Source organism: Schistocerca gregaria, chromosome 1 (genome assembly GCF_023897955.1).
Source record: "Schistocerca gregaria isolate iqSchGreg1 chromosome 1, iqSchGreg1.2, whole genome shotgun sequence".
NCBI lineage: Eukaryota > Metazoa > Arthropoda > Insecta > Orthoptera > Acrididae > Schistocerca > Schistocerca gregaria.
This window is the reverse complement of record NC_064920.1, coordinates 362,573,685-362,597,464: the sequence shown is the minus strand read 5'-3', so window position 1 is coordinate 362,597,464 and position 23,780 is coordinate 362,573,685. Positions and strand designations below refer to the sequence as shown.

Here is a 23,780-nt window from a genome sequence, read left to right as displayed (position 1 = left end):
AAATTATGTATTACCGCCACTGTAGGAGAACGCCGTGAATCGTCCAAAATAGGACAAAATATGCCATATAGTGATTTTCATGACCAGGTTTCTGTCGGGCAAGTTCATTTTTAATTGGTTGATAACAAAATACTAACAGAATATATAAATTGAACGTAATTTAGGAAAATTATTTGGAAGGAAACTAATGAAACAAAAATCCATTTGTTAACAGTTATATATTTTCATACTCACTGAGAAAAAACATTCATACATGAGTATCACAAAATGACAATAGTTAATTAATTGGCAAATGAATTCACTGCGTAAAAATAAACGGTTTACTTGACTCTTACACCCAAATGACGCAATAAAAAATTCACACTTTCTGTTAACTTAGAGTCAGGTACACTGAACAGTTAGAAAATTGCGTTGAAATGTAATGTAGTATAATAGATCACAGATAGATGTCTGTACAATTTGGCAGAACACAACGTTCATACACTGCGACATGCTAGAAATCAGCATGATTATCTGTGTGCAGATGCGAACAGAGTTGCGTGTCAGTGGTGGCTCCCGTGGTATCCCTTGACGCCCTTGCGGCCATGGGCATCTCTGCCCGTACCACTTCCTGAGCTCGCGCTGGAGCTGGCCTTGCTGCCTGAAGACGCACCAGAGCCTGTTCCAGCGATGGCGTCGCTGCCTGCAGAGCTGCCGGAGCTCGCTTTGGAGCCTCCAGAACTGCCGCCAGAGCCACCAAGTGCGCCAGCAGAGATTCCAGAGGAGGATCCAGCCGAACTTCCCGCCGAAGAGCCAGTTCCCGACTCTCCTGCTCCACCACCGACTAAGGAACCAGAGTCTAAGCCAGCACTGCTACCGTGTCCAGAGGAGCCAGTGGAGAGACCTCCGTGCCCAGAGCCAACAGCAGCACCTCCAGCATGATTGCCTCCACCAACAGCACTACTTCCAACACCAGAACTTCCACCATAACCTCCAACACCTCCACTTGATATACCACCACTCACACCAGGCCCAGAAGCTCCAGAACCTCCTCCAATGGAACCAGTACCAAAGTTACCAGCACCAACACCAGAGCTTCCTACTCCACCATGGCTACCTGCTCCACTATGACCCAGAAAACCACCAGAACCACCAGTACCATGTCCTAAATTGCCAGCACCAGCACCAGATACTCCACCCAGGCCACTAGCTCCAGAGGAACCACCACTAGAGCTTCCAGAGTAACCTCCTTGGCTTCCACCAGCACTACCAGCTCCACCAGTTCCCACACCATGACCAGCCCCTCCAGGACCACCATGTCCCACAGCACTTCCTGTGCCACCATTACTGAAGGCACCACCAGTTCCAGTGGAACCTCCTTGAGATGTACCAAAAGCTCCTGAACCACCTGCACCAGCACTGCCAGCACCACTTTGACCAATGATGCCAGATCCTGATCCACCTGCAATACCACCAGTGCCTCCATAACCTCCTGTAGCACCACCAGATGAGCTACCTTCACCAAAGCCAGCAGACCCAGTTTGGGCTCCCTGGCCAGCTGCTCCACTTCCTTGTCCACTGGCAGTTGGCCCAGTTCCACTAACACCTCCAGCACCACCTACACCACCATACCCTCCAGATATACCTGATCCACCAGCACCTCCACCAGATGAACTACCTGAACCAAGGCTTGCAGACCCAGTTTGGGATCCATGACCAGCTGCTCCATTTCCATGTCCACTGGAAGTTGACCCACTTCCACCAATACCTCCAATGCCACCCACACCACCATGCCCTCCAGATATCCCTGAGCCACCAGCAACTCCACCTGTGCCAAAACCACCAGATGGTGCACCAACACTGCCTCCAATGCCTCCAGTTCCAGTTCCTCTTCCGACATTTCCGGATCCAGAAGAACCATAGCCTCCTGTAACTGATCCACTATTGCTAGAACCAATTCCTCCAGGTCCAAAACCTCCAGCGCCACTTCCACCTGGACCAGCAGCTACATTTCCATATCCACCAGCTCCTGTATGGGCACCAAACCCTATTCCTCCTGCTCCAGAGGCACCTCCTATACCACTTGCTCCAACACTACCATGACCAGACCCACCAGACTGGGATCCAGCACTGCCTCCAGTGGCTGCTGCACCACTTGTGGCACCTCCAAGGCCTCCTCTTCCTGATGATCCCACTCCAGTGATTCCACCATACCCTCCAGCTGCTCCACCTCCTGTTCCACTTGACCCACTGCCCACATTGCCAGATGTAGATCCAGAGGTAGACCCAGAGCTGCTGCCACCTGTAGGAACAGTGATACAGTTACATTGTAAATTGAAATGGAATAAAAACGTTTTAACTGAAAGTATTTAAATATTTATTGGTTATCTTTGAAATATAATCATTAAATTTTCTGTTATAGAATGTTTGCTACTTGAAATAAAATTCAGAAAGTAAACTGAAACACAAATAAAAAACTATCATACATCTACATCTACATGATTACTCCGTAATTCACAATTAAATGCTTAAGACAGAGTTTATCGAACCACCTTAAAGCTACTTCTCTACCGTTGCAGTCTGGAACAGTGTGTGGGAAGAACGAACACTTAAATCTTTCTGTGTGAGCTCTGATTATTCTTACCATATCTGAAACTGCTACCGTAGTTCAGGCAAGTATTCATAAATATTCAATACTTCTTAGGACTATACTTTAAAATATCGATATGTAACATATATTCATCGAGCAGTTAGCATTTGGGGAGAACAATATTTCCCACTAAGTGACAAAGAGAAGTATGCTCTCACTAAAAACCATTCGATCACGTGACATACAGGAACCGTGAACGAAATGTATTGTGCCAATGAAGGTGATTAGTTGCTAGTTTAATCATTAAAATTGCTATGAGACTGCACTTAAAATCTGCTTGCATTTCATCCGAATACTAAACTCATTTAAATATTAAAATTCTTTCTATCTACGAAATAAATACGACCACAACGATAGGTCACTGTAAATATTTTGAACTTGCGGCAGTAAAATATGCTTGAAATGTTACTGTTCACTATGTTCAGCCAATCCGCAATGTGCCCCCTAATGCTTAGCTAAGCCACATTATGCGAGCTTGTTGCCAAATTAAAAACTTTTTTGTGAAACTGTCCTAAATAGACTCGTAGTTGAGACTACGATATTTTCTGTAATACTGTGGCCAGTGAAAGAATGAAACTTACTTTGAGAGTGCCGGGAAACTATGATCAGAAACGTGGCAGTGAGTTATCTGTCTTCTGGAAAAGTACATATTATGGAACTAATTTTTTTAAAATTCTGTAGCTACTAACGTATAAACCGCCAGTAAGTATAAAACTGGGTTATGTTGATGCTACCCAGATGCACAATATTGAAGTTCTTTAATTGGATGTACAAGAAACATTAATTTTTACCGCATTGCTTTCTTCAGGCCTCTTGACTCCCACAGAGGGTGGATATAAGTGCGTACCACACTGCCATCAATATTCCCCGCCAACAGTTGCTAATCGATAAAAAGAAAAGAGGAAGAAAAAGAGGAAGAATACGATAGAAGAAATACAGTAAAGCACCAAAGATAGGCACGTGTATTCAAATATAGAAATATGTAAACAGAATACGGCGCTGCGGTCGGCAACGCCTATGTAAGACAATACATCATTGGTGCAGTTGTTAGATCAGTTACTGCTGCTACAATGGCAGGTTATCAAGATTTAAGTGAGTTTAAACGTGGTGTCACATCATCTCCGAGGTAGCGATGAAGTGGGGATTTTCCCCTACGACCATTTCATCAGTGTACCCTGAATATAGGAAATCCAGTAAAACATCAAATATCCGACATCTTTGCGGCCAGAAAAAGATTCTGTAAGAACGGGATCAACGACGACTGAAAAGAATCGTTCAACATGACAGAAGGGCAAGCCTTCAGCAAATTGCTGCAGGTTTCGTTGCTGGGGCATCAAGAAGTGTCAGCGTGTGAATCATTGAACGAAACATCATCGATATGGGTTTCCGGAGCCGAAGGCCCACTCGCGTACCCCCGACGACTGCACGACACAAAGCTTTACGCCTCGCTCGGGCCCGTAAACACCGACATTGGGCTATTTATGTCTGGAAACATGTTACCTGGTCGTATGAGTCTCCAGAATGAAATTTTCTCTCTACAGCGGAGTGTGCGCTGATATGAAACTTCCTGGCAGATTAAAACTGGTAGAGCACTTGCCCGCGAAAGGTAAAGGTCCCGACTTCGAGTCTCGGTCCGGCACGCAGTTTTAATCTGCCACGAAGTTTCGGTTGAGTCTCGTTTGAAACTGTTTCTAGCGGAAGGACGTGTACGGGTATGGAGACAACATCATGAATCCATGGAACCCTGTATGTTAGCAGGAGACTTTTCAAGCTGGTGGAGGCTCTGTATTCGTGTGGGGCGTGTGCAGTTTGAGGGATATGGGACCCCGTGACACGTCTAGATACGAGTCTGAAAGGTGACACGTACGCAAGAATCCTTTCTGATCAGCTGCATCCATTCATGTCTAGTGTGCATTCCGAACGACTTGGGCAATTCCAGCAGGACAATGCAACACACCATACGTCCAGAATTGCTAAAGAGTGGCTCCAAGAATTCTTCTGAGTTTAAAAACTCCACCTACATGAATATTATTGAGGATATCTAGCATACCTGGGATGCCTTGAGACGTGCTGTTCGGAAGAGATCTCCACCCCCTCGTACTCTTACGGATTTATGGAGAGTCGTGCGGGATTCATGGTGTCATTTCCCTCCAGCACTACTTAAGATATTAGTCGAATCTATGCCACGTCATGTTGCAGCACTTTAGTGTGCTCGCAGGAGACCTACACGATATAACGCAGGAGTTCTAGTTTCTTTGGCTCTTCAGTGTCTGTATAATGTCACTTCTAGATGATCAGCTCTCCACGATGTTTGTGAATGCACAAGACGTATGTAATGATACATTACCATCCTGTTAGGTGGCATTACATTTATAAAGAGTGCGTTTAGAGACACTTGAAGAACTGAGATTAGGTTTCCCTGACTAAAAAACCATGACACCTCAGTCACAAAAATAACAAAAATCTCTATATTTTAAATAATTTTTAATCTGTTACGGTGTGTCTTCACTGTTTTTTTTTTACTTTTTGTTTTGTTAAAGTTTCTTTTTCTGACGGTTCGCACTTGCTAACTGTATCTGCACGTAACATGTGTTTCATACCGTTTAGTCAGTGCACACTTGTGACCGACGGAGGTCTGTTTGCAGGCATCTAACCCAAGTGCGTGTCGAACTACCTACACTTGTAGTTACGTGATTTCGGTCAGTTATTTACTTTGAGGCGAAAATCTTCAAAAATCAATTTTGTATTTTGATTATGTAAATTGAAGGAGGACGGGGGACAAAGAGAAGGAAAGGGAAGAGATTACTGATATTAGTTGCATCAGGACTATGTGCGGCAACAGCAGTGGCAAGTGAAAATGGGTGCCGGGCTGGGATTCGGACCCGTGATCTCCCACTTAATAGGGTAGTTGCGTTAACCACTGCGTCACCGAGACACCGGTTTTATCGCAAATGCGCGGACTACTTCGGCATACCTCTCGGCTGACCCACATTCCCACGTAGCGCCACCTATCCGCTGTCCCTGTCCATAGTACTTCATGCTCGCTTCTCTGAGATTCCCACAGGAGATTGGACGTAGCTGTGTGTCCGCTCTGAATGTGGTGGATCCATCGCCCATCGAGACGAATTAGTTATATTGATATTTTCGATTTCATGTTTGCGTTTTGAAAGGTGTAAGATTTATGCTCTTATGCAATTAACTCTAGCCTTATGTTGCACCGATCAGAATACGTCCACATAGTGAACGTCTTTCTGTCTCGACATTTCTCAATTGTACGTGACAAACTACTACGTAACTTATTCAAATGCGTGTAGATGTAGGCAGAAGTTTGGTTCAGCTGTGTAGTTTCTTAGTATTGTTTCCTGTCTTTTTAAAAGGACCATGTGATCCTGACTTTTTAAGAAGTGAAAACCGGTCGTGGTACCATTTCTGTGACAAGAGGCTTCAAAAATACAATAAAAGAGTCTTGATTATGTACATAATGCTTCACATAAAAGGTTTCAATTCAGATGAGCAGGTAAGCATAAGTTTGTCCATTAACAGACAACATGTGCACTGTCAACGATATACTACCGTAGCTTACTACTGCCGACAGTTTCAACTTGGAGGAAACCGAGAGACGAAACTAGAAGCGCTGGCCGACAGTGATGGACAAACAGTAAAACCGCAGGCGCTCTCACTGTTGTTCCGCTTTTATCCGTAGACAAAACGGCCTGGATGCCGGACTTACTACGTCGAGGTTTCTGGCGCCACAGCTGTGTTAGATCTGACGCGACACCATGTTTGCTAGATTCCGCTTGTGCAAATTCATAGCACTGCAGTGCCCCGATAGCTGCTTGGTCAGTGTGACGGATTGCCGTCCTACGGGCTCGGGTTCGATTCCCGGATGGGTCGGAGATTTTCTCCGCTCAGGGACTGGGTGTTGTCTTCATCATCATTCCATCCCCCATCCGGCGTGCAGGTCGGCCAATGTGGCGTCGAATGTGATAAGACCTGCACCAAGGCGGCCGGACCTGCCTCGCAAGGGGCCTCACGGCCAATGACGCCAAAGGCTCATTTCCATAGCACTGCAGTCTTATAGGCTTAGGAATGCTGAGACCAGACAAGCGGGAGATGCTCAAGCCGTCGAAGGGAAAATAGCAACTGTCAACGTGTCCCCACCAAGCACCACACGGGTGCCAATTATTAATATCATTTTCACCATAAAACGGCAATGCCCTCAAGGAGACACTTGAAGGACACAAGCGCTCCGTGATTAGTTCGTGCTGCACTCGTAAATGCGTGGAACAAGTTTGGTCTCCACCTCGGAGGAAGGTAAACAAAAGAGATACTAATGCTTGAAACACCAAGTTTTCTGAACAGACAGTAGAATCTGCATCACGATAGTTGCGCCGAATCTGTGACGGTCGATTCCTGGTCAATGTCATGTTGAAGTTTACATGTCACGACTCTCCTAGCCTCAGCTAGCTCTGCTTATGTCAGTAATCACGTATAGTACACAGGTTAATTCTTTTTCCTTCCAAAATTTCATCGAGTAGCAGAGACCAATGGAGGTATCTCTACTATTATCACATTAACTTTTAGTGGTAACCACGAAAGACAGGGGTGACGGCTCGTAAGGTCTAGAAGTGAGACACAGAACTTCCGGTTATCTCAGAAAAGTGAAACGATCTTTTTCCTCTATTGTGCAATTCAAAGACGTCTACCTAGTATAAGAGGCAGTCAAATGAAAATGAGTCAGATGGAAAAAGTAAGGTAACTGTTTATTATTTCAAGAGTTGTCACCATAAATAATGATACATTTATCCTACTAACAGACAGGACGGTCAATGCTTCCATGGAGACATGTTTGGTGTTGCCTACGGAACGGTGATTGTATCCAATCGTGCACCTCTACGTCCCAGACAAATCGACAGCACGAATGTTTTCCTTCAGGGCTCCAAAAATATGGAAATCGCATGAAGTGATATCGGGACTTTGTGGTTGGTGTGTAAGTACTTCCCAGCGAAATTTCTGCAGTTTAATCGAAGCAACAAGAACGCCAGGGTTCGTGGACGCTTTGAAAAATGTTAACCACGCCATCAACTAAGAACGGCCGGTAATGTTGACGGACGGCATCAATTTGTTGCAGGATAATGCCTGCCCACATATTTCCAGGGTTTTTTCGACTACGCTGCTGAAGTTTCGATGGGCAGCCTTTACGCATTCTCCATAGAATCCTGATCTCCCTCATTAGCCTTCAATATTTCTGGAGTCCTGAAGTCAATTTGCTTCCGACGAAAAGGTGCACGCCTGTGCACAATCATGGTTCCGTAGGCAATCGCAAACATCTTTCCATCAAGTCATTGACCGTTTTTTTTTTTTTTTTGACAGTGGTATAAATGTATTAACAGATATGGTGATTACTTTCGAAATAATGAACAGTTTATTTGTTGTTTTTCAGTTGTCTCGTTTTCATTTGAGTGCCCCTTATAATTTAAAGATGACCGGAAAGCTACTGTCTGGTCTCTTAACCGGCGCATTGACGACAGCTCGTGTGTGGCTGCCTCCAGATGCACCGCCTCCGTTCCCTGCCACGAGCAGGTGAGGTGGACCTGTGGCCATTATCTACTGTTTCTGGTTTCATCTGATTGCAGCGCATTACACTTTCAGTTGTGAGATAAGGTCACATAGGAAGAATGCGACCATGTTGCATATCAGTAGGAGTACTGCACAATTCTTATATTGGTCGCTAAGTATGAAGCCACGAGCTAATAAACCAGTGACTTTATTTGACGCATTCCGGGTAGAGCCCGATCTAAGATAGCCTGCACACCAGAAATACATAGCAAATAACATAAAAAGTAACTATAAAAATATGCAAGAGTATGAAACTACAATACAGTCAAAAGTAAACAGCTGAAATACACATCGTGAACATCTTGGTAATAAGATATATGAAGACACTATGTAACTGACAAGCGGTCACGGCAGACTGACTGACTAGTTGGAACGCGATGACCAGGAACGTAGTTTAACAAAGCAGACGGGCAGCTTATGTTGCGATAGAGAGAGGACTGCAGATGCTCCATGTTCAGCCAAAAGGGCATAGGTTGGATGTATTAGAGGAATTAGAAACTTTATACACCAGTCGCGCAGCTCAAAATTAAATTCTGAGCGAACAGCTGTCGTCTAGACGCAAGTAGTTCTTTTAAATATTCAGTGAAATATTGGACGTGTAATTTCAAGCGTTTCCGCATGTATTATCCCTTTCTTTATACCTCTACATCTATGCAGCTTTTTCCAGTACTTATCACTTTTGTTGATTGTACTTCTTGAGGGTTCGAGTTCACAGCAACCTTGAATTCTATTGTTGTGGTTAATGCTCATGTACTGAAAAGGTTGTTACTGCTAAGTTTAATGATGTTGGAAATTATATTATGCCCTCTATTTTGCTTTGTGGTCGTATAGTCTTTTATTATTACGTTATTTATTTTGTCTTTTAACTAGTTTTACTTGCACGATCTCCCTCACCTAATCTATACCCTCTCTAACGGCTGCTTTCATTTGTTTTTGTACCTTATTAACTTGTCTTTATTCATTTGGTCTACTTATGTAATTTTGTATGAATGTTTGAATTTATGTAACTGTATTTATGTAATTTTATATGCTACATTTTTTTATCAAAAAGAAAAAAATGTGCTTTTTCCGCTACGCGGCACAACTTTTGCGTTCATCCTCTGGTGGCTTAAACTGTCTCCCCGGTTATCGGGCTGTAGCTGGTCAGTTTGTCGTAACGTCTTTGTTTGTTAGATGCTGCCTTTATATATCTCAAAATGGTTCAAATGGCTCTGAGCACTACGGGAATTAGAAATACTTAAACCTAACTAACCTAAGGATATCACACACATCCATGCCCGAGACAGGATTCGAACCTGCGACCATAGCGGTCGCGCGGCTCCAGACTGTAGCGCCTAGAACCGCTCGGCCACACCTGCCGGCTCCCTTATATATCTCATCAACAAGATGTTCATGTTGTGAATTTCAGCTCCTTAACTTTGAAAATACTTGTTTAATTTGATACTCTCGTATATTCTTTGTGTAGCTACATTTTCTGTTTTTTTTTTTTTCTATGTATATCTGGTTTACAGACAATCTGAGAACGGGTTCTAACCGAATCGCGTCAAATAAAGTCATTGGTTTATGAACTGATGGATTCTTATTTACTGACCAGTACAGGAATTGTGACGTTTTCCTTTTAATTGAATATTAAGAAATTTTCTAGCGAAAACGTCTTAGCATCAGCTGTACGTATGTAGACAAAGAGAAATAAAAGTAGGTAGGAAAAATTGACGATTAGAAGACTGCCAGCACCGTTGCTGTACAGAGGTCAGAACCTCAGAGTCAGAACCTCAGTGTCAGAACCTCAGCGTCAGAGCCTCAGCGTCAGAACCTCAGTACGGGCAGCCGCTACACAGCCTAGTTCTACTGTCCAACCGTGGACGAGGACGTCACCGAAGAGCTTTGGGCTGTTCGCTGAGATTTGGCACTCTAGAAGCCAGTGGAATCGTAAGACTGTGTACTGAAGTGTGCTCCCACCTGACCCGGACGCAGATCCGGCGTGGCTGGCGCTGTGGCTTCCAGAGGCTGAGCCGCCGGCTCCTGCCAGGGAGCCCGCGGAGGAGGAGGAGCCGGCGTTGCTGCTGGAGCCGGAGCCCGAGCCTCCAGTGCCGGAGGAGGAGGAGCTGCTGCCCGACTGGCTGCCGCTGGCGCTGCCGGAGCCGCCGCCCGACGTCCACGACGACGCCGACGCCGACGACTTGGAGGAGCTGCCAGAGCCCGCCCACGCGCCTGTGCCACACAGCGGAGAAAGGCAAACACCGTCAGTAGGTGTGGACCGGTGTCAGCATCTTGTTTCAAGCCATCAGGCTTGTGACTGATTTGAAGCGGCCTATTAGCAACTCCTCTCTTGTGCCAACCTTTTCGTCTCAAAATAGCGTTTGTACATTACAACAGTTTGAAAAGTTATTTTGTGTCTTCTGTGTGTTATTAACACAAAAGTATCTTCTCTTCCCAGAACCATATCTACGGACTACCAACGAAATATTTTATATTTGTAATATTTTTAGGTCCAATTCAAAGGTTAGGCGGTACATTACTATATAATTTATGTGGGACAAATAAAATAGATAATGTAGCAAATCAATCCAAAACCAATAAAACACAACAAAAATAAAATGAATAGTGCATGATTTAATATTATTATCAATTCGTGAGGTTGATGATGCTATGCTTCATCGTCAATAATTGCTAGCATTCAATCGCTTTAATATAAAAAAAAACATTTCGAGAGGCAATGTCATGATCAGCTTGTCGACACCCACACTAAAAACTTTAAAAATATTTGAAGTATGCAATTTACTGTATGTCATATAATATAATGGAGAACATTTTGCGCCTTATACGAATAGAAAGTAAAAAGGCAAAATTAATACAAAGTATAAAATTCAATAAGGTTGCATGATATTATCCATAAACAACTCTTGTTATGCAACAAACGTACCAAAATTTATAAAACTTTCTACTACAGATAATCTGATGACAGCTGTATAGCGGAAACAAGCCTAAAGTTCAAATAAAAAATACCCATACCAGCGTAACTGGTTTTACAAAATTTAGTTTGTCCTAACAGAAGCGGACGATTTTAACGTAAGGCGAGGATGCATTGTCCAACGTGTTTTTATTTTATGAGTGCTTGGAATGTTTTGTTAGAATTTTCAGGGCGTTAATCAAATGAGCTGAGTGTGTGACGGTGCGAACGTTGTCTTCCGAAATGCGTTATTCTGCAGCGCTACTATAAATGATTCAATCGTTTTCAAAGTGCTACACTTTTCAAAATATTGCATTTACAGATGTGAATGATGCGTGAATATGGCCGTAAACTCGCCGAGGTTGCTTTAGGCCCACAGTTGACAAAATAGCGACAAGCTTTTGTATGTCGGAATACGTTTTCGGATACATTTATGCCTGTGTCTTCCGTAACGGTTTTTACCTACTCCTTCTAGTACCATAAAAGTTAATATCTGTTGTGATTCTTGAGTTTCTCCCGGCGTATTTGATAATCAAAATATCCACGGGTGTACTGCCGGTCTAGAGTGTCCAACGGGCACAATATTTCGGCGATCAAACATGTCGCCATCATCAGGTGAACTGACGGACTGAGCTCCTGTGAACGTGCCGGCACGGAGATCCGTACGCTATGTTCCCCCTGAGCAGCCATAGCGTACGGATCTCCGTGCCGGCACGTTCACAGGAGCTCAGTCCGTCAGTTCACCTGATGATGGCGACATGTTTGATCGCCGAAATATTGTGCCCGTTGGACACTCTAGACCGGCAGTACACCCGTGGATATTTTGATTAATATCTGTTGTTTTATCATCCTCTCCCTTCTTCTTGTCAATGTTCTGTATATTTTCTTTTCTTCACCGACTCTGCGAAGAATTTCCTCTCTCGTCACCATATAAGTCCACCTAATTTTCAACATACTTCTATAGCACCAAATTTTAAACGCACCGCTTCTATTCTGATTTCCCTCAACCCATCATTCACGTTTATACGAGGCTGTGCTCCAAACGAACGGCCTCACAAATTTCGTTGTCAAATTAAGGACGATGTTTAATACTAGTGGACTTGTTCTGGCCAGGACAGTCTCCTTCGTTGCACTATTCTGCTTTTTGTGTCCTCCTTGCTTCGTCAGTCACGTGTTATTTTGCTTCCAAGGCAAAAAAATTCGTCTACTTACGTTTCACCAAATTCTAGTGTCAAGTTTGTGCTACTCCCATTTCTGATACTCCCCATTACTTTTGTCTTTCTTCGGAGGACTCTCAATATACATCGTCGTCGCATTAGTCTATTCATGCCATTCAGCACCACCTGTAATTCTTACCCACTTTTACACCATCAGCAAATCTTATCATTGCTATCTTTTCGCCCTGAATTTCAATCCTACTCATGAACCTTTCTTTTATTTGCGCCGTTTCTTCCTTAGCGTACATGCTAAACAGCACGGAAGAAAGGCTGCATCCATGTGCTACACCCTTTTCAATCCGAACACCATCTTTGGCCTTCCATTCTTATCATTAACCTCTTCGTTCTTGTACATATTGTACGTTACCCTCTTTCCTTGTAAGGTGCTAATATCTATTCAGTATTTCGAAATTGCAGGAATTTACATTGTCGAAAGCTTTCTCTGGGTTGAAGATCTTATCAACGAGTCTCATTTTGTTTTTCTTTTATCAACACTGCTTCTTTGGTGCTTTTACCTTTCTGAAAGCTAAACTGATCGGCATTTAACTGGTCTTCAATATTATTTTCCATTCTTCTGTGTATTATTGATGCCTGCAGTTTGGATGCACGAGCTGCTAAGTCAACTGTGCGATAGTTCTCCCGCTTACCGGTCCTTGCTGTCTTAGGAATTCTGTGTATATTTTTCTGGCAGTCTGATGGTATATCTACCGCCTCGTAGATTCTACAGACCAACTTGAAAATTCGCTAGTTGCCACCTCTTCCAATGTTTTTTAGAAATTCCGAACACCCGTTATCTATTCCTTCTGAGTTATGTAACCGCAAGTCTTCCAAAGTTATGTTATATTCTGGATCTAATATAGGATCCCAAGTCTTTGATACGGACGATCCTTGCATACTTAATTACACGTTCTTTGCCTCTTCATCTTCTGCTTGTGACGTCGGCAAGTACACTTGAGCTTCTTGGCAATGATTTGCTATGGATCATTGACTGTCGCTCCATGGAAAGTACAAGCCGACTGTTTCGAGTGGTTTGGAAAACTTCAATTTTAAAAATCTTATGACTCAGTACACAATTCTCGCTAATGAATTCCGACTTTGTTGGAGGGCAGAATACAGGCTGTTCGAGTAGAGAAACATCGAGAAAACGTAACAGCTCCTCTGCTCTTTTTGTTGCATGTTTTCAGCATGGCAACAAATAACATTTCTGGCCTCAGTGATTTTTTACTTTATGCGGTAACATATGGGCATGTGTCATGCGAGAGAGCTATACTATTAAGATCCAGTCAGATAGCCCGCGTCTCGTGGTCGTGCGGTAGCGTTCTCGCTTCCCACGCCCGGGTTCCCGGGTTCGATTCCCGGCGGGGTCAGGGATTTTCTCTGCCTCGTGATGGCTGGGTGTTGTGTAATGTCCTTAGGTTAGTTAGGTTTAAGTATTTCTAAGTTCTAGGGGACTGATGACCATAGATGTTAAGTCCCATAGTGCTCAGAGCCATTTGAACCATTAGCCATTCAGATACTGACATAATTTCAACCTGTTATGAAGACTGTAAAATCCTTTTAAATGTAGTTAATGAAAAGCCCTTTTATTAATAATACCTGCTATAGGTGGTTTCATGGAAATTCATTCTTAAGGATTAAGGTCGAATGGAAATGCGCTGGTGTCAGACTGGGCGTAACTCGCAAGCGTCTTCGTGTTTACGAGGCACATCCTGTAGCAAGCCTGAATAACAACATGGTGTTTCACGAAATTTCCTGGCAGATTAAAACTGTGTGCCGGACCGAGACTTGAACTCGAGACCTTTGCCTTTCGCGGGCAAGTGCTCTACCAACTGAGCAATCAAGCACGACTCACGCCCCATCCTCACAGCTTTACTTCTGCCAGTAACTCGTCACATACCTTCCAAACTTTACAGAAGCTCTTCTGCGAAACTTGCTGAACTAGCACTCCTGAAAGAAAGGATATTGCGGAGACATGGCTTAGCCACAGCCTGGGGGATGTTTCCAGAATGACATTTTCACTCTGCAGCGGAGTGTGCGCTAACATGAAACTTCCTGGCAGATTAAAACTGTTTGCCGGACCGGGACTCGAATTTGGCACCTTTGCCTTTCGCGGGCAAGTGCTCTACCATCTGAGCTACCCAAGGACGACTCACGCCCCGTCCTCACAGCTTCACTTCTGCCAGTACCTCGTTCACGTTCGACGCAACCGCTGCTTCCTGGGCTCAGCGGGAATAAATATCGCCGCAGGTACACTGTGACTGCGATCTCCGCCTGACAGGCCGGGCCGTTGTTCGGTTTGTGTGACAAGAATAAAGAAGACCAATTAGGAGTGGGCTTAGAAAACCTTTGCATATTTCAGCATTAACTGAAACTGAAACTTCCAGATTACCTGTAGTGTATCGACTGACCAGCTGTCACACATTGTTGTTGAACACAAGTATCAGCTGAATATTGAAGTCTGTGCATGATTTAGAAGCTGATCGTGAAATAGGATACTTCCTATGATCAAAAACACATCGGAAAACTGTCATAGTCGTTTTGGAAATGTGTTCAATTCGATGGTGGTGCAAGAAATAATCATAGGGTTATTCGTCACTTGTTAGATCTCTGAAGAAAAGTAAAGATCCCATTATACATGAATTATTTTCGCGGCGATACAAATTGATAAAATTCTGTCACGGTTCTCTCCTTTTGTGACGTCACTTGCTGCTCATTTCAGACCGTAGTACAGTTCGCTGCGCACCCCCCCCCCCCCCCCCTTCCCCCATCGCTTCAACGTTTCTCTCACTTGCTCCAAACCTGTGCCTAACAGCAGGTTTCCGGCTTTATTAATGTAATGTCACAAAGCAGGAATCGGTATAAAATTTGTCGCAAGACCTTCAATAATGACCACGGCCTGCAGGAAACTGGAAATTTGTGGTAACGTTCTATGGGACCAAATTGCTGAAGTCATCGGTCCCTAGGCGTACACATTACTTAACCTAATTAAATTAAATTACGTTAAGGACAACACACACATCCGTGTTCGAGGGAAGATTCGAAACTCCGACGGGTAGACCCCCCGCGAACCGTGGCTACGCGCCCCAGACAACTCGGCTACCCTACGCCGCGGGCCTGCAGGTAAGCAGAGCTTGAGACCTGGGCATGGGATGTCTGAAGACTGCGCAACGAAAACATTACCGCAAATGACTCTGGAGTGAGCACCAGTGACGTCAAAGAAGTCAGCAAATCTGTGTAAGGACGTCAGCAGCAGTCACACAACAATCGGCACTTGACAATGGCCGAGGAGCAATTGGCCGAAAGTTCCTGGATTTTAAATCACTTGACGCGGCTGAAGAAATTTAGAAGATTTAATATGTTGGTCACAAAGCCACTATAAATTAGCATTTTGTGGTCAAAGATCGGCCCGAAAGTATGTGTCGAACTAATTGCACTTCGGACTCGGATCTTCACATCACGCACAGGTTCTCGATGTTAGTGCAGAAAATTTTCAGAACACCAAAATGTTCTGCGAGATCAGATTCCGATACAAATGTAACTCCGTTTCATCAGGAGAAAGAGTATTGAGGGTCTGTCTATAAGACAGTCACTGAAATAACAGGCTAGAATACCGACGTCGTGCAACACTACGTGTAATATTATTTAGCCCAACATTTCTGCTAACACACAGTGCACCCACGACTGCCAGTGCTAGCTTTATTGAATGGCAGCTCCAGGAGCTCCAACATAAAATTATTACGCCACCGGTTTCGGACGTTAGAGAGATAGGTAGGTACATAGATAGACAGAGAAAGAGAACGAGATCTCGATTTCATACATTCTGTTACAGATGGCAACAAGAAAATACAAACGGTACAACGATGTAGATACGAAGGATTAAATTCGTTTTTTTTTCTGTTCTTTGCCGTTCCATGCAGGCGTCACGTATTGCCGTTGCCTATAAGCAGACACTTACCGTCACCAGATAGGGACCCGCTGCCTGAGGGACGTCCGACGCCAGCCGCGATGCCTTTCACGCCCTTGACGCCGCCTGCAACAACACAACACCACAACAACATCAAAGCCTGGCCTTTGCGTAACCGCGACTGCACGCTCCAGCACTCTTTCTGTCGTAGTTCCCGCTGCCTCGCCGTACGCCGCTGTATGACGTCCGAGACCAGCGTTGCACTCCACAGAAATATTCAGTTGCATCAGGCACTATTAATATGTTTAGTGCACGTTTAATGAAACAACAGCAACCACGCAGGTATTGCATTATTTAACCACAGTGGGAAACACAATAAAACACTTACAAGAACACTAGCATATTTTGAAGTCAACTGATTTCCACAAGAAACGTGTCTCACTAGCTTTGTTTACTTGATCGAAAAAAATCTTTTCTGCAATGAAATTAGTTACTGTATTTTCAATAAAATCTTTCTGAGCGTAGTGCTGCCTCACGTTCTAAAACAGTTAAAAACTAAGGTCCGTTCGAACAGGCCTCGGAAGGCCCAAAACTGTCGACCGGCCGCCGGGTCATCCTCAGCGTTAGGCGTCACTGGATGCGGATATGGAGGGGCACGTGGTAAGCATACCGCTCTCCCGGACGTTGTCAGCTTTCCTGACCAGAGCCGCTACTTCTCAGTCAAGTAGCTCTTCAGTTGGCCACTAAAGGGCTGAGTGCACCCTGCTTGCCAACAGCGTTCGGCGGACCCGTACGGTCACTCACCCATGTGCAACCCAAGCCCGACAGCGCTTAACTTCGGCGATCTGACAGGAGCCGGTGTCACCACTGCATCAAGGCGGTTGAATAAAATACTTAAAATGATAAAATAACTGACGTTTCGGTCGTGTTACAGCGACCTGCATCAGGGTGTAGGCAGATTTAGCCGGATTTTTCATTGTTGTTTATGTTTCATTCTGTCATCCATCAAGGCGAGGATGGGGTGGCAGAGCAAGATTGCCCCTCTTCGACCGAGTGCATTTATAAAACGCACGTACTTTATAGCAACATTAAAAACATTAAATATTTTTGTTTTTTAAGTTATTAAAACAGACGTTTGTCACTGAAGATTTACGTAAATTATGATTCTCTTTTAAAACAATGCCAATCAAATATAAAAGCGAAGCACTTAACTTTAGTGAAATTACAGTAAATTACCATTAGGTGAAGAGGGTTGTTGGAGAGAGCGTGTTTTGGAAAGGATGTGGGATGGAACAGTGAGAGGAGGATCGTTGGCCAAGTGTTTGGAAAGGGAGAGATGGAAGCTGTGTGGGGGAGGAAGGGGGGCATTCGGGGGGGGGGGGGAGGGGGCGTCGGGAAGGGGTTGTGACCTTGACCTGGTGAAGTGGAATCCCGATATTGAGAGCAGTATTTTGTTAGAGCTGAAAGGACTGGAGGATCTCTGGGTGGATTTCGTAGTCATTAAGGAAAAAGGCAGTTGGAGTTTCATTGGGATAGGATGTGGAAATAGTACCAATGTAAGGCTAGGGGAATGAGTTGGTGCAAGCTAAGTGCGAGAGTGAATGCAACGAAGTGACAAAAGTCACAGGATAGCGATATACATATACCCAGATGGCGCTAGTATCATACACAAGGCGTAACACTGCCGAGAATTGGCGGAGCCGTCGTTTATACTCAGTTAATTCACGTGAAAATGTTTCCGACGCGATTATGGCCGCACGGCGGAAATTAACAGTCTTTGAACAGACTTTGGTAGGTGGAGCTAGACGCATAGGGCATTGAGGAAACCGTTTGGAAATTCGATATTACGACATCCACAGTGTCAAGAGTGTGTTGAGAATACCAAATTTCAGGCGTTTCTTCTCAACACGGACAATGCAGTGGCCGGCGGCCTTCCCTCTACGACTGAGAGCAGCGGCATTTCCGTAGAGATTTCAGTGCTAACCGACAACAACACTGCGTAAAATAACAGCAGAAATCAATGTGGGACGTATCCGTTAGGACAGTTTGGCGAAATTTGACGTTAACGGGCTATGGCAATTGACGACTGGCGCGAGTGCCTTTGGTAACAACTTGACATCGCCTGTAGCGCCCCTCCTGGCCTCGTGACCATATCGATTGGACCATGGACAACTGAAAAACCCTGGTTTGGTCAGATGAGTCCCGATTTCAGTTGGTAACAGTATATGGTAGGTATGGCGCAGACGCCACGAATCCAGGGACCCAAGCTGTCAACAACATACTGCGCAAGCTGGTGGCGGCTCCTTAATAGTGTTGACTGTGATTATATGCGAGGACAGGGCCCCCTGATCCGACTGAAATGATCATTGACTGGAAATGGCTATATTCGACTACTTGGAAGCCATCGGCAGCCATTCATAGACTTCGTGTTGCCAAACAACGATGTCATGTCACCGGGCCACAACTGTTCACGACTGGTTTTAAGTACATTCAGGGTAACTCTAGCGAATGCTTTTTTCATCCACATCGCCCTACGTGAATCCCGTCGAATATTTATGGGACATAATCGACAGGTCATTTCCTGCACAAAACCCTCCACCGGCAACGACACGGCACGGCTAAAGGTGCAGCATGGCTCAATATTTCTGTAGGGGACTTCCAACAATTTGTTGAGTCCATGCCACGTCGAGCTGCTGCACTAAGCCTGGCAAAAAATTTTTCGGCACAATGTTAGGATGTTTCCCATGACTTTTGTCACATCAATGTATTGTAGTTAGTTGTATAATTGGTGCTTCCGTACATTACCTTTTTAACGGATCCATAACACCATCGATGTCAAATTTCTTGGATTTTATTGGTCGTAAAATATCGCTGGGTGGTGTAAGGAAAGAGAGAGAGAGAGAAAGATAGAGGGAGAGAGAGCGCTGAGATGGGGGGGGGGGGGGGTTGGAGGGGACGTGGCAGGCTATATGGAACTGAGTTTTCCTTCTGTTACTCGTAGAGCAACCACGACAGCTTTTCAAGCGCTGTTTGTTAATCTGCTCTCCGCACAGTCCTATGATGCTGGTGGCCTGCAATCTCACTGTGGGCTGCCAGAACGTCCTCTCTCTACCCATGTTGTCAGGCTGCTTCAGGATTTTAGTTGCTTCTCCTATTTGCATATGGCCCCATAGATGAGTGTCTCGAAAATACTCGGGCTTTCTGAAACTTAATAGCCTCCCCAGAATCGCATTTGCGTTCCACTAGTAGCTATTGATTTTGCAGCCCCAGTCGAACATAGCGCCCTGACTCTGCTATTCGTGTGGTAACAGGCCTTCCGGTTTCCCCATTCTATGCGGCACCGCACTTTCCGTGCATCTCGGGTACACATGCAGTACTGACAGCTTTTACAACGGCCTTGGTGGTTCTATCAAATTCAGGTTCATGGGATTTCATTCCTCCTTGGCGAGAAACGTTGTGTTTTCGATCGTTAACACCCTTTGACGTAAGGTAGAGGTTTCTTACTTGATACTTGCATCGCGAAGGTGGTGGAGTCGGGTGGTCAGAGTGTGTATAGCACGAAACACATCCTTCTGACGACGTTATTGTAAATCTGAAATTTCCACGTCGCCCTAGGAATAGAAAGATATCACTCTCCTCAATGTTCTTGACTTCTCTAAAAGAGAGCCTGCAGAAAGCTGCATGGATCGATTTGTCACAACGTTGCTCCTGGTAAGCCTTTCAGGATTTGAGGCCGTGATCCAAGAAACACTTCCGTTCCTGACGTTTCGTACAGGACTGCGCTGGATATCTTCAGAGGCGCTCTTCCGCTGAAGATGTCCAGCGCAGTCCTGGACGAAACTTCAGGAACGGAAGAGTTTCTTGGATCAAAACCTCACATCCCAAAACGTTTACCAGCAGCTATGTCATCCGGACGTGAAAGCTTTCATTCTATGTCACAACGCTGTTTTAATGGTTACGTTGGCATTTGTTTTGATGTGCAGATACTGCCTAAGAATGAATTGTATATGTTTCCAGTATTCTGAATATGATATTTATGGAATATTACGTCAGTACCTGGACTGGAGGGACATAACCATACTATAGCCTGACATACACAGTGATATTTATTTTACATTTAAAAGTGAACCAGCTTTGTGCTGACTGATAATGGCCTAGAAATTCAAAAGCTGGTTTACAACGGAATGTGGAATATTAGTATTCTGGATTTGAGTTTTTAATATTTTCAAAACAACTTTGGGCGTTTTCCTTCAGTATGTATCTCTGTGAATTCTTGCCGTAAATAAACACAGTGAAACAGTTGTTAGGAACAGAAGCCCTTTACTGACTTTCAAAATAATCACCGCTAGCTACAGTAAACTTCTGACAGCGGTTGTAAGGCTGCTGGAAACTGTCAGCATACGCTTCTTATGGAATCGATCGAAGTACCGTGGTCACTCGTTACTGGAGCTCGGCATCGTTACAGCAAATGAGATCTGGTGCTACCAGTACGATCAGGAGACCGAGCGACAGTCACTGGTGTTCATCGACTTCCTCGATTTTGCTGTCGAAAAAGGCGATCAACATCATCTTAATTTTGAATTTTACAAGTCGATGTTGTTCAGGTATACATGCCGACGTCGCAAGCTGAAGATGAACAGATAGAGAAAGTGTATGAGGATATTGAAAGAGTAATGCAGTATGTGAAGGGGAACGAAAATCTAATAGTCATGGGCGACTGGAATGCAGTTATAGGGGAAGGAGGAGACGAAAAGGTTACAGGAGAATATGGGCTTAGGACGAGGATTGAAAGAGGAGAAAGACTAATTGAGTTCTGTAACAAGTTTCAGCTAGTAATAGCGAATACCCTGTTCAAGAATCACAAGAGGAGGAGGTATACTTGGAAAAGGCCGGGAGATACGGGAAGATTTCAATTAGATTACATCATGGTCAGACAGAGGTTCCGAAATCAGATACTGGATTGTAAGGCGCAACCAGGAGCAGATATAGACTCAGATCACAATATAGTAGTGATGAAGAGTAGGCTGAAGTTCAAGACATTAGTCAGGAAGAATCAATACGCAAAGAAGTGGGATACGGAAGTTATAAGGAATGACGAGATACGTTTGAAGTTCTCTAACGCTATAGATACAGCAATAAGGAATAGCGCAGTAGGCAGCACAGTTGAAGAGGAATGGACATCTCTAAGAAGGGCCATCACAGGAGTTGGGAAGGAAAACATAGGTACAAAGAAGGTAGCTGCGAAGAAAGCATGTTCTAGGCGTGCAGTCCGGAACCGTACGACTGCTACGGTCGCAGGTTCGAATCCTGCCTCGGGCATGGATGTGTGTGATGTCCTTAGGTTAGTTAGGTTTAAGTAGTTCTAAGTTCTAGGGGACTAATGACCACAGCAGTTGAGTCCCATAGTGCTCAGAGCCATTTGAACCATTTTTTTGAAGAAACCGTGGGTAACAGAAGAAATACTTCAGTTGATTGATGAAAGGAGGAAGTACAAACACTGTTCCGGGAAAATCAAGAATACAGAAATACAAGTCGCTGAGGAATGAAATAAATAGGAAGTGCAGGGAAACTAAGACGAAATGGCTGGAGGAAAAATGTGAAGACATCGAAAAAGATATGATTGTCGGAAGGACAGACTCAGCATACAGGAAAGTCAAAACAACCTTTGGTGGCATTAAAAGCAACGGTCGTAACATTAAGAGTGCAACGGGAATTCCACTGTTAAATGCAGAGGAGAGAGCAGATAGGTGGAAGGAATACACTGTAAGCCTTTATGAGGGTGAAGATTTGTCTGATGTGATAGAGGAAGAAACAGTAGTCGATTTAGAAGAGATAGGGGATCCAGTATTAGAATCGGAATTTAAAAGAGCTTTGGAGGACTTACGGTCAAGTAAGGCAGAAGGGATAGATAACATTCCATCAGAATTTCTAAAATCATTAGGGGAAGTGGCAACAAAACGACTATTCACGTTGGTGTGTAGAATATATGAGTCTGGCGGCATACCATCTGACTTTCGGAAAAGCATCATCCACACAATTCCGAAGACGGCAAGAGCTGACAAGTGCGAGAATTATCGCACAGTCAGCTTAACAGCTCATGCATCGAAGCTGCTTACAAGAATAATATACAGAAGAATGGAAAATAAAATTGAGGATGCGCTAGGTGACGATCAGTTTGGCTTTACTAAAAGTAAAGGCACGAGAGAGGCCATTCTGACGTTACGGCTAATAATGGAAGCAAGGCTAAAGAAAAATCAAGACACGTTCATAGGATTTGTCTACCTGGAAAAAGCGTTCGACAATATAAAATGGTGCATGCTGTTCGAGATTCTGAAAAAAGTAGAGGTAAGCCATAGGGAGAGACGGGTCATATACAATATGTACAACAACCAAGAGGGAATAATAAGAGTGAACGATCAAGAACGAAGTGCTCGTATTAAGAAGGGTGTAAGACAAGGCTGTAGCCTATCGCCCCTACTCTTCAATCTGTACATCGAGGAAACAATGATGAAAATAAAAGAAAGGTTCAGGAGTGGAATTAAAATACAAGGTGAAAGGATATCAATGATACGATTCGCTTATGACATTGCTATCCTGAGTGAAAGTGAAGAAGAATTAAATGACCTGCTGAACGGAATGAACAGTCTAATGAGTACACAGTATGGTTTGAGAGTAAATCGGAGAAAGACGAAGGTAATGAGAAGTAGTAGAAATGAGAACAGCGAGAAACGTAACATCAGGATTGGTGGTCACGAAGTCAATGAAGTTAAGGAATTCTGCTACCTAGGCAGTAAAATAACCAATGACGGACATCAAAAGCAGACTCGCTATGGCAAAAAAGGCATTTCTGGCCAAGAGAAGTCTACTAATATCAAATACCGGCCTTAATTTGAGGAGGAAATTTCTGAGGATGTACGTCTGGAGTACAGCATTGTATGGTAGCGAAACATGGACTGTGGGAAAACTGGAACAGAAGAGAATCGAAGCATTTGAGATGTGGTGCTATAGATGAATGTTGAAAATTAGGTGGACTGATAAGGTAAGGAATGAGGAGATTCTACACAGAATCGGAGAGGAAAGGAATATGTGGAAAACACTGATAAGGAGAAGGGACAGGATGATAGGACATCTGCTAAGACATGAGGGAATGACTTCCATGGTACTAAAGGTAGTTGTAGAGGGCAATAACTGTAGAGGAAAACAGAGATTGGAATACGTCAAGCAAATAATTGAGGACGTACGTTGCAAGTGCTACTCTGAGATGAAGAGGTTAGCACAGGAAAGGAATTCGTGGCGGGCCGCATCAAACCAGTCAGTAGACTGATGACAAAAAAAAAAAAAAAAAAAAAAAAAAAAAAAAAAATCTAACTTAAACTAACTTACGCTAAGGACAACACACATCCATTCCCGAGGGAGAACGCGAACCTCCGACGGGGCAGCTGCACAAACCGTGGCAAGGCG

General features: G+C 44.2%; 1 protein-coding gene across 7 annotated transcripts in view; it reads right to left on the bottom strand.

Moving 5' to 3' along the window:
* Positions 1 to 201: 201 nt before the first annotated feature.
* Positions 202 to 23,780, bottom strand: part of LOC126346425 (uncharacterized) — an 80,928-nt gene continuing 57,349 nt past the window's right edge. For 2 of the 7 annotated variants that reach the window (XM_050002186.1, XM_050002185.1), the window contains exons 2-4: positions 16,371 to 16,445; positions 10,208 to 10,459; positions 202 to 2,281 (exon numbers count right to left, since the gene is read on the bottom strand). In XM_050002186.1, the coding sequence (XP_049858143.1) occupies positions 543 to 2,281; positions 10,208 to 10,459; positions 16,371 to 16,445 (2,066 nt within the window). In that variant the 3' untranslated portion in view covers positions 202 to 542. The remainder of the gene's footprint in view (positions 2,282 to 10,207; positions 10,460 to 16,370; positions 16,446 to 23,780) is intronic. The other 5 variants (XM_050002193.1, XM_050002191.1, XM_050002189.1 and 2 more) reach the window with 5 other exon arrangements.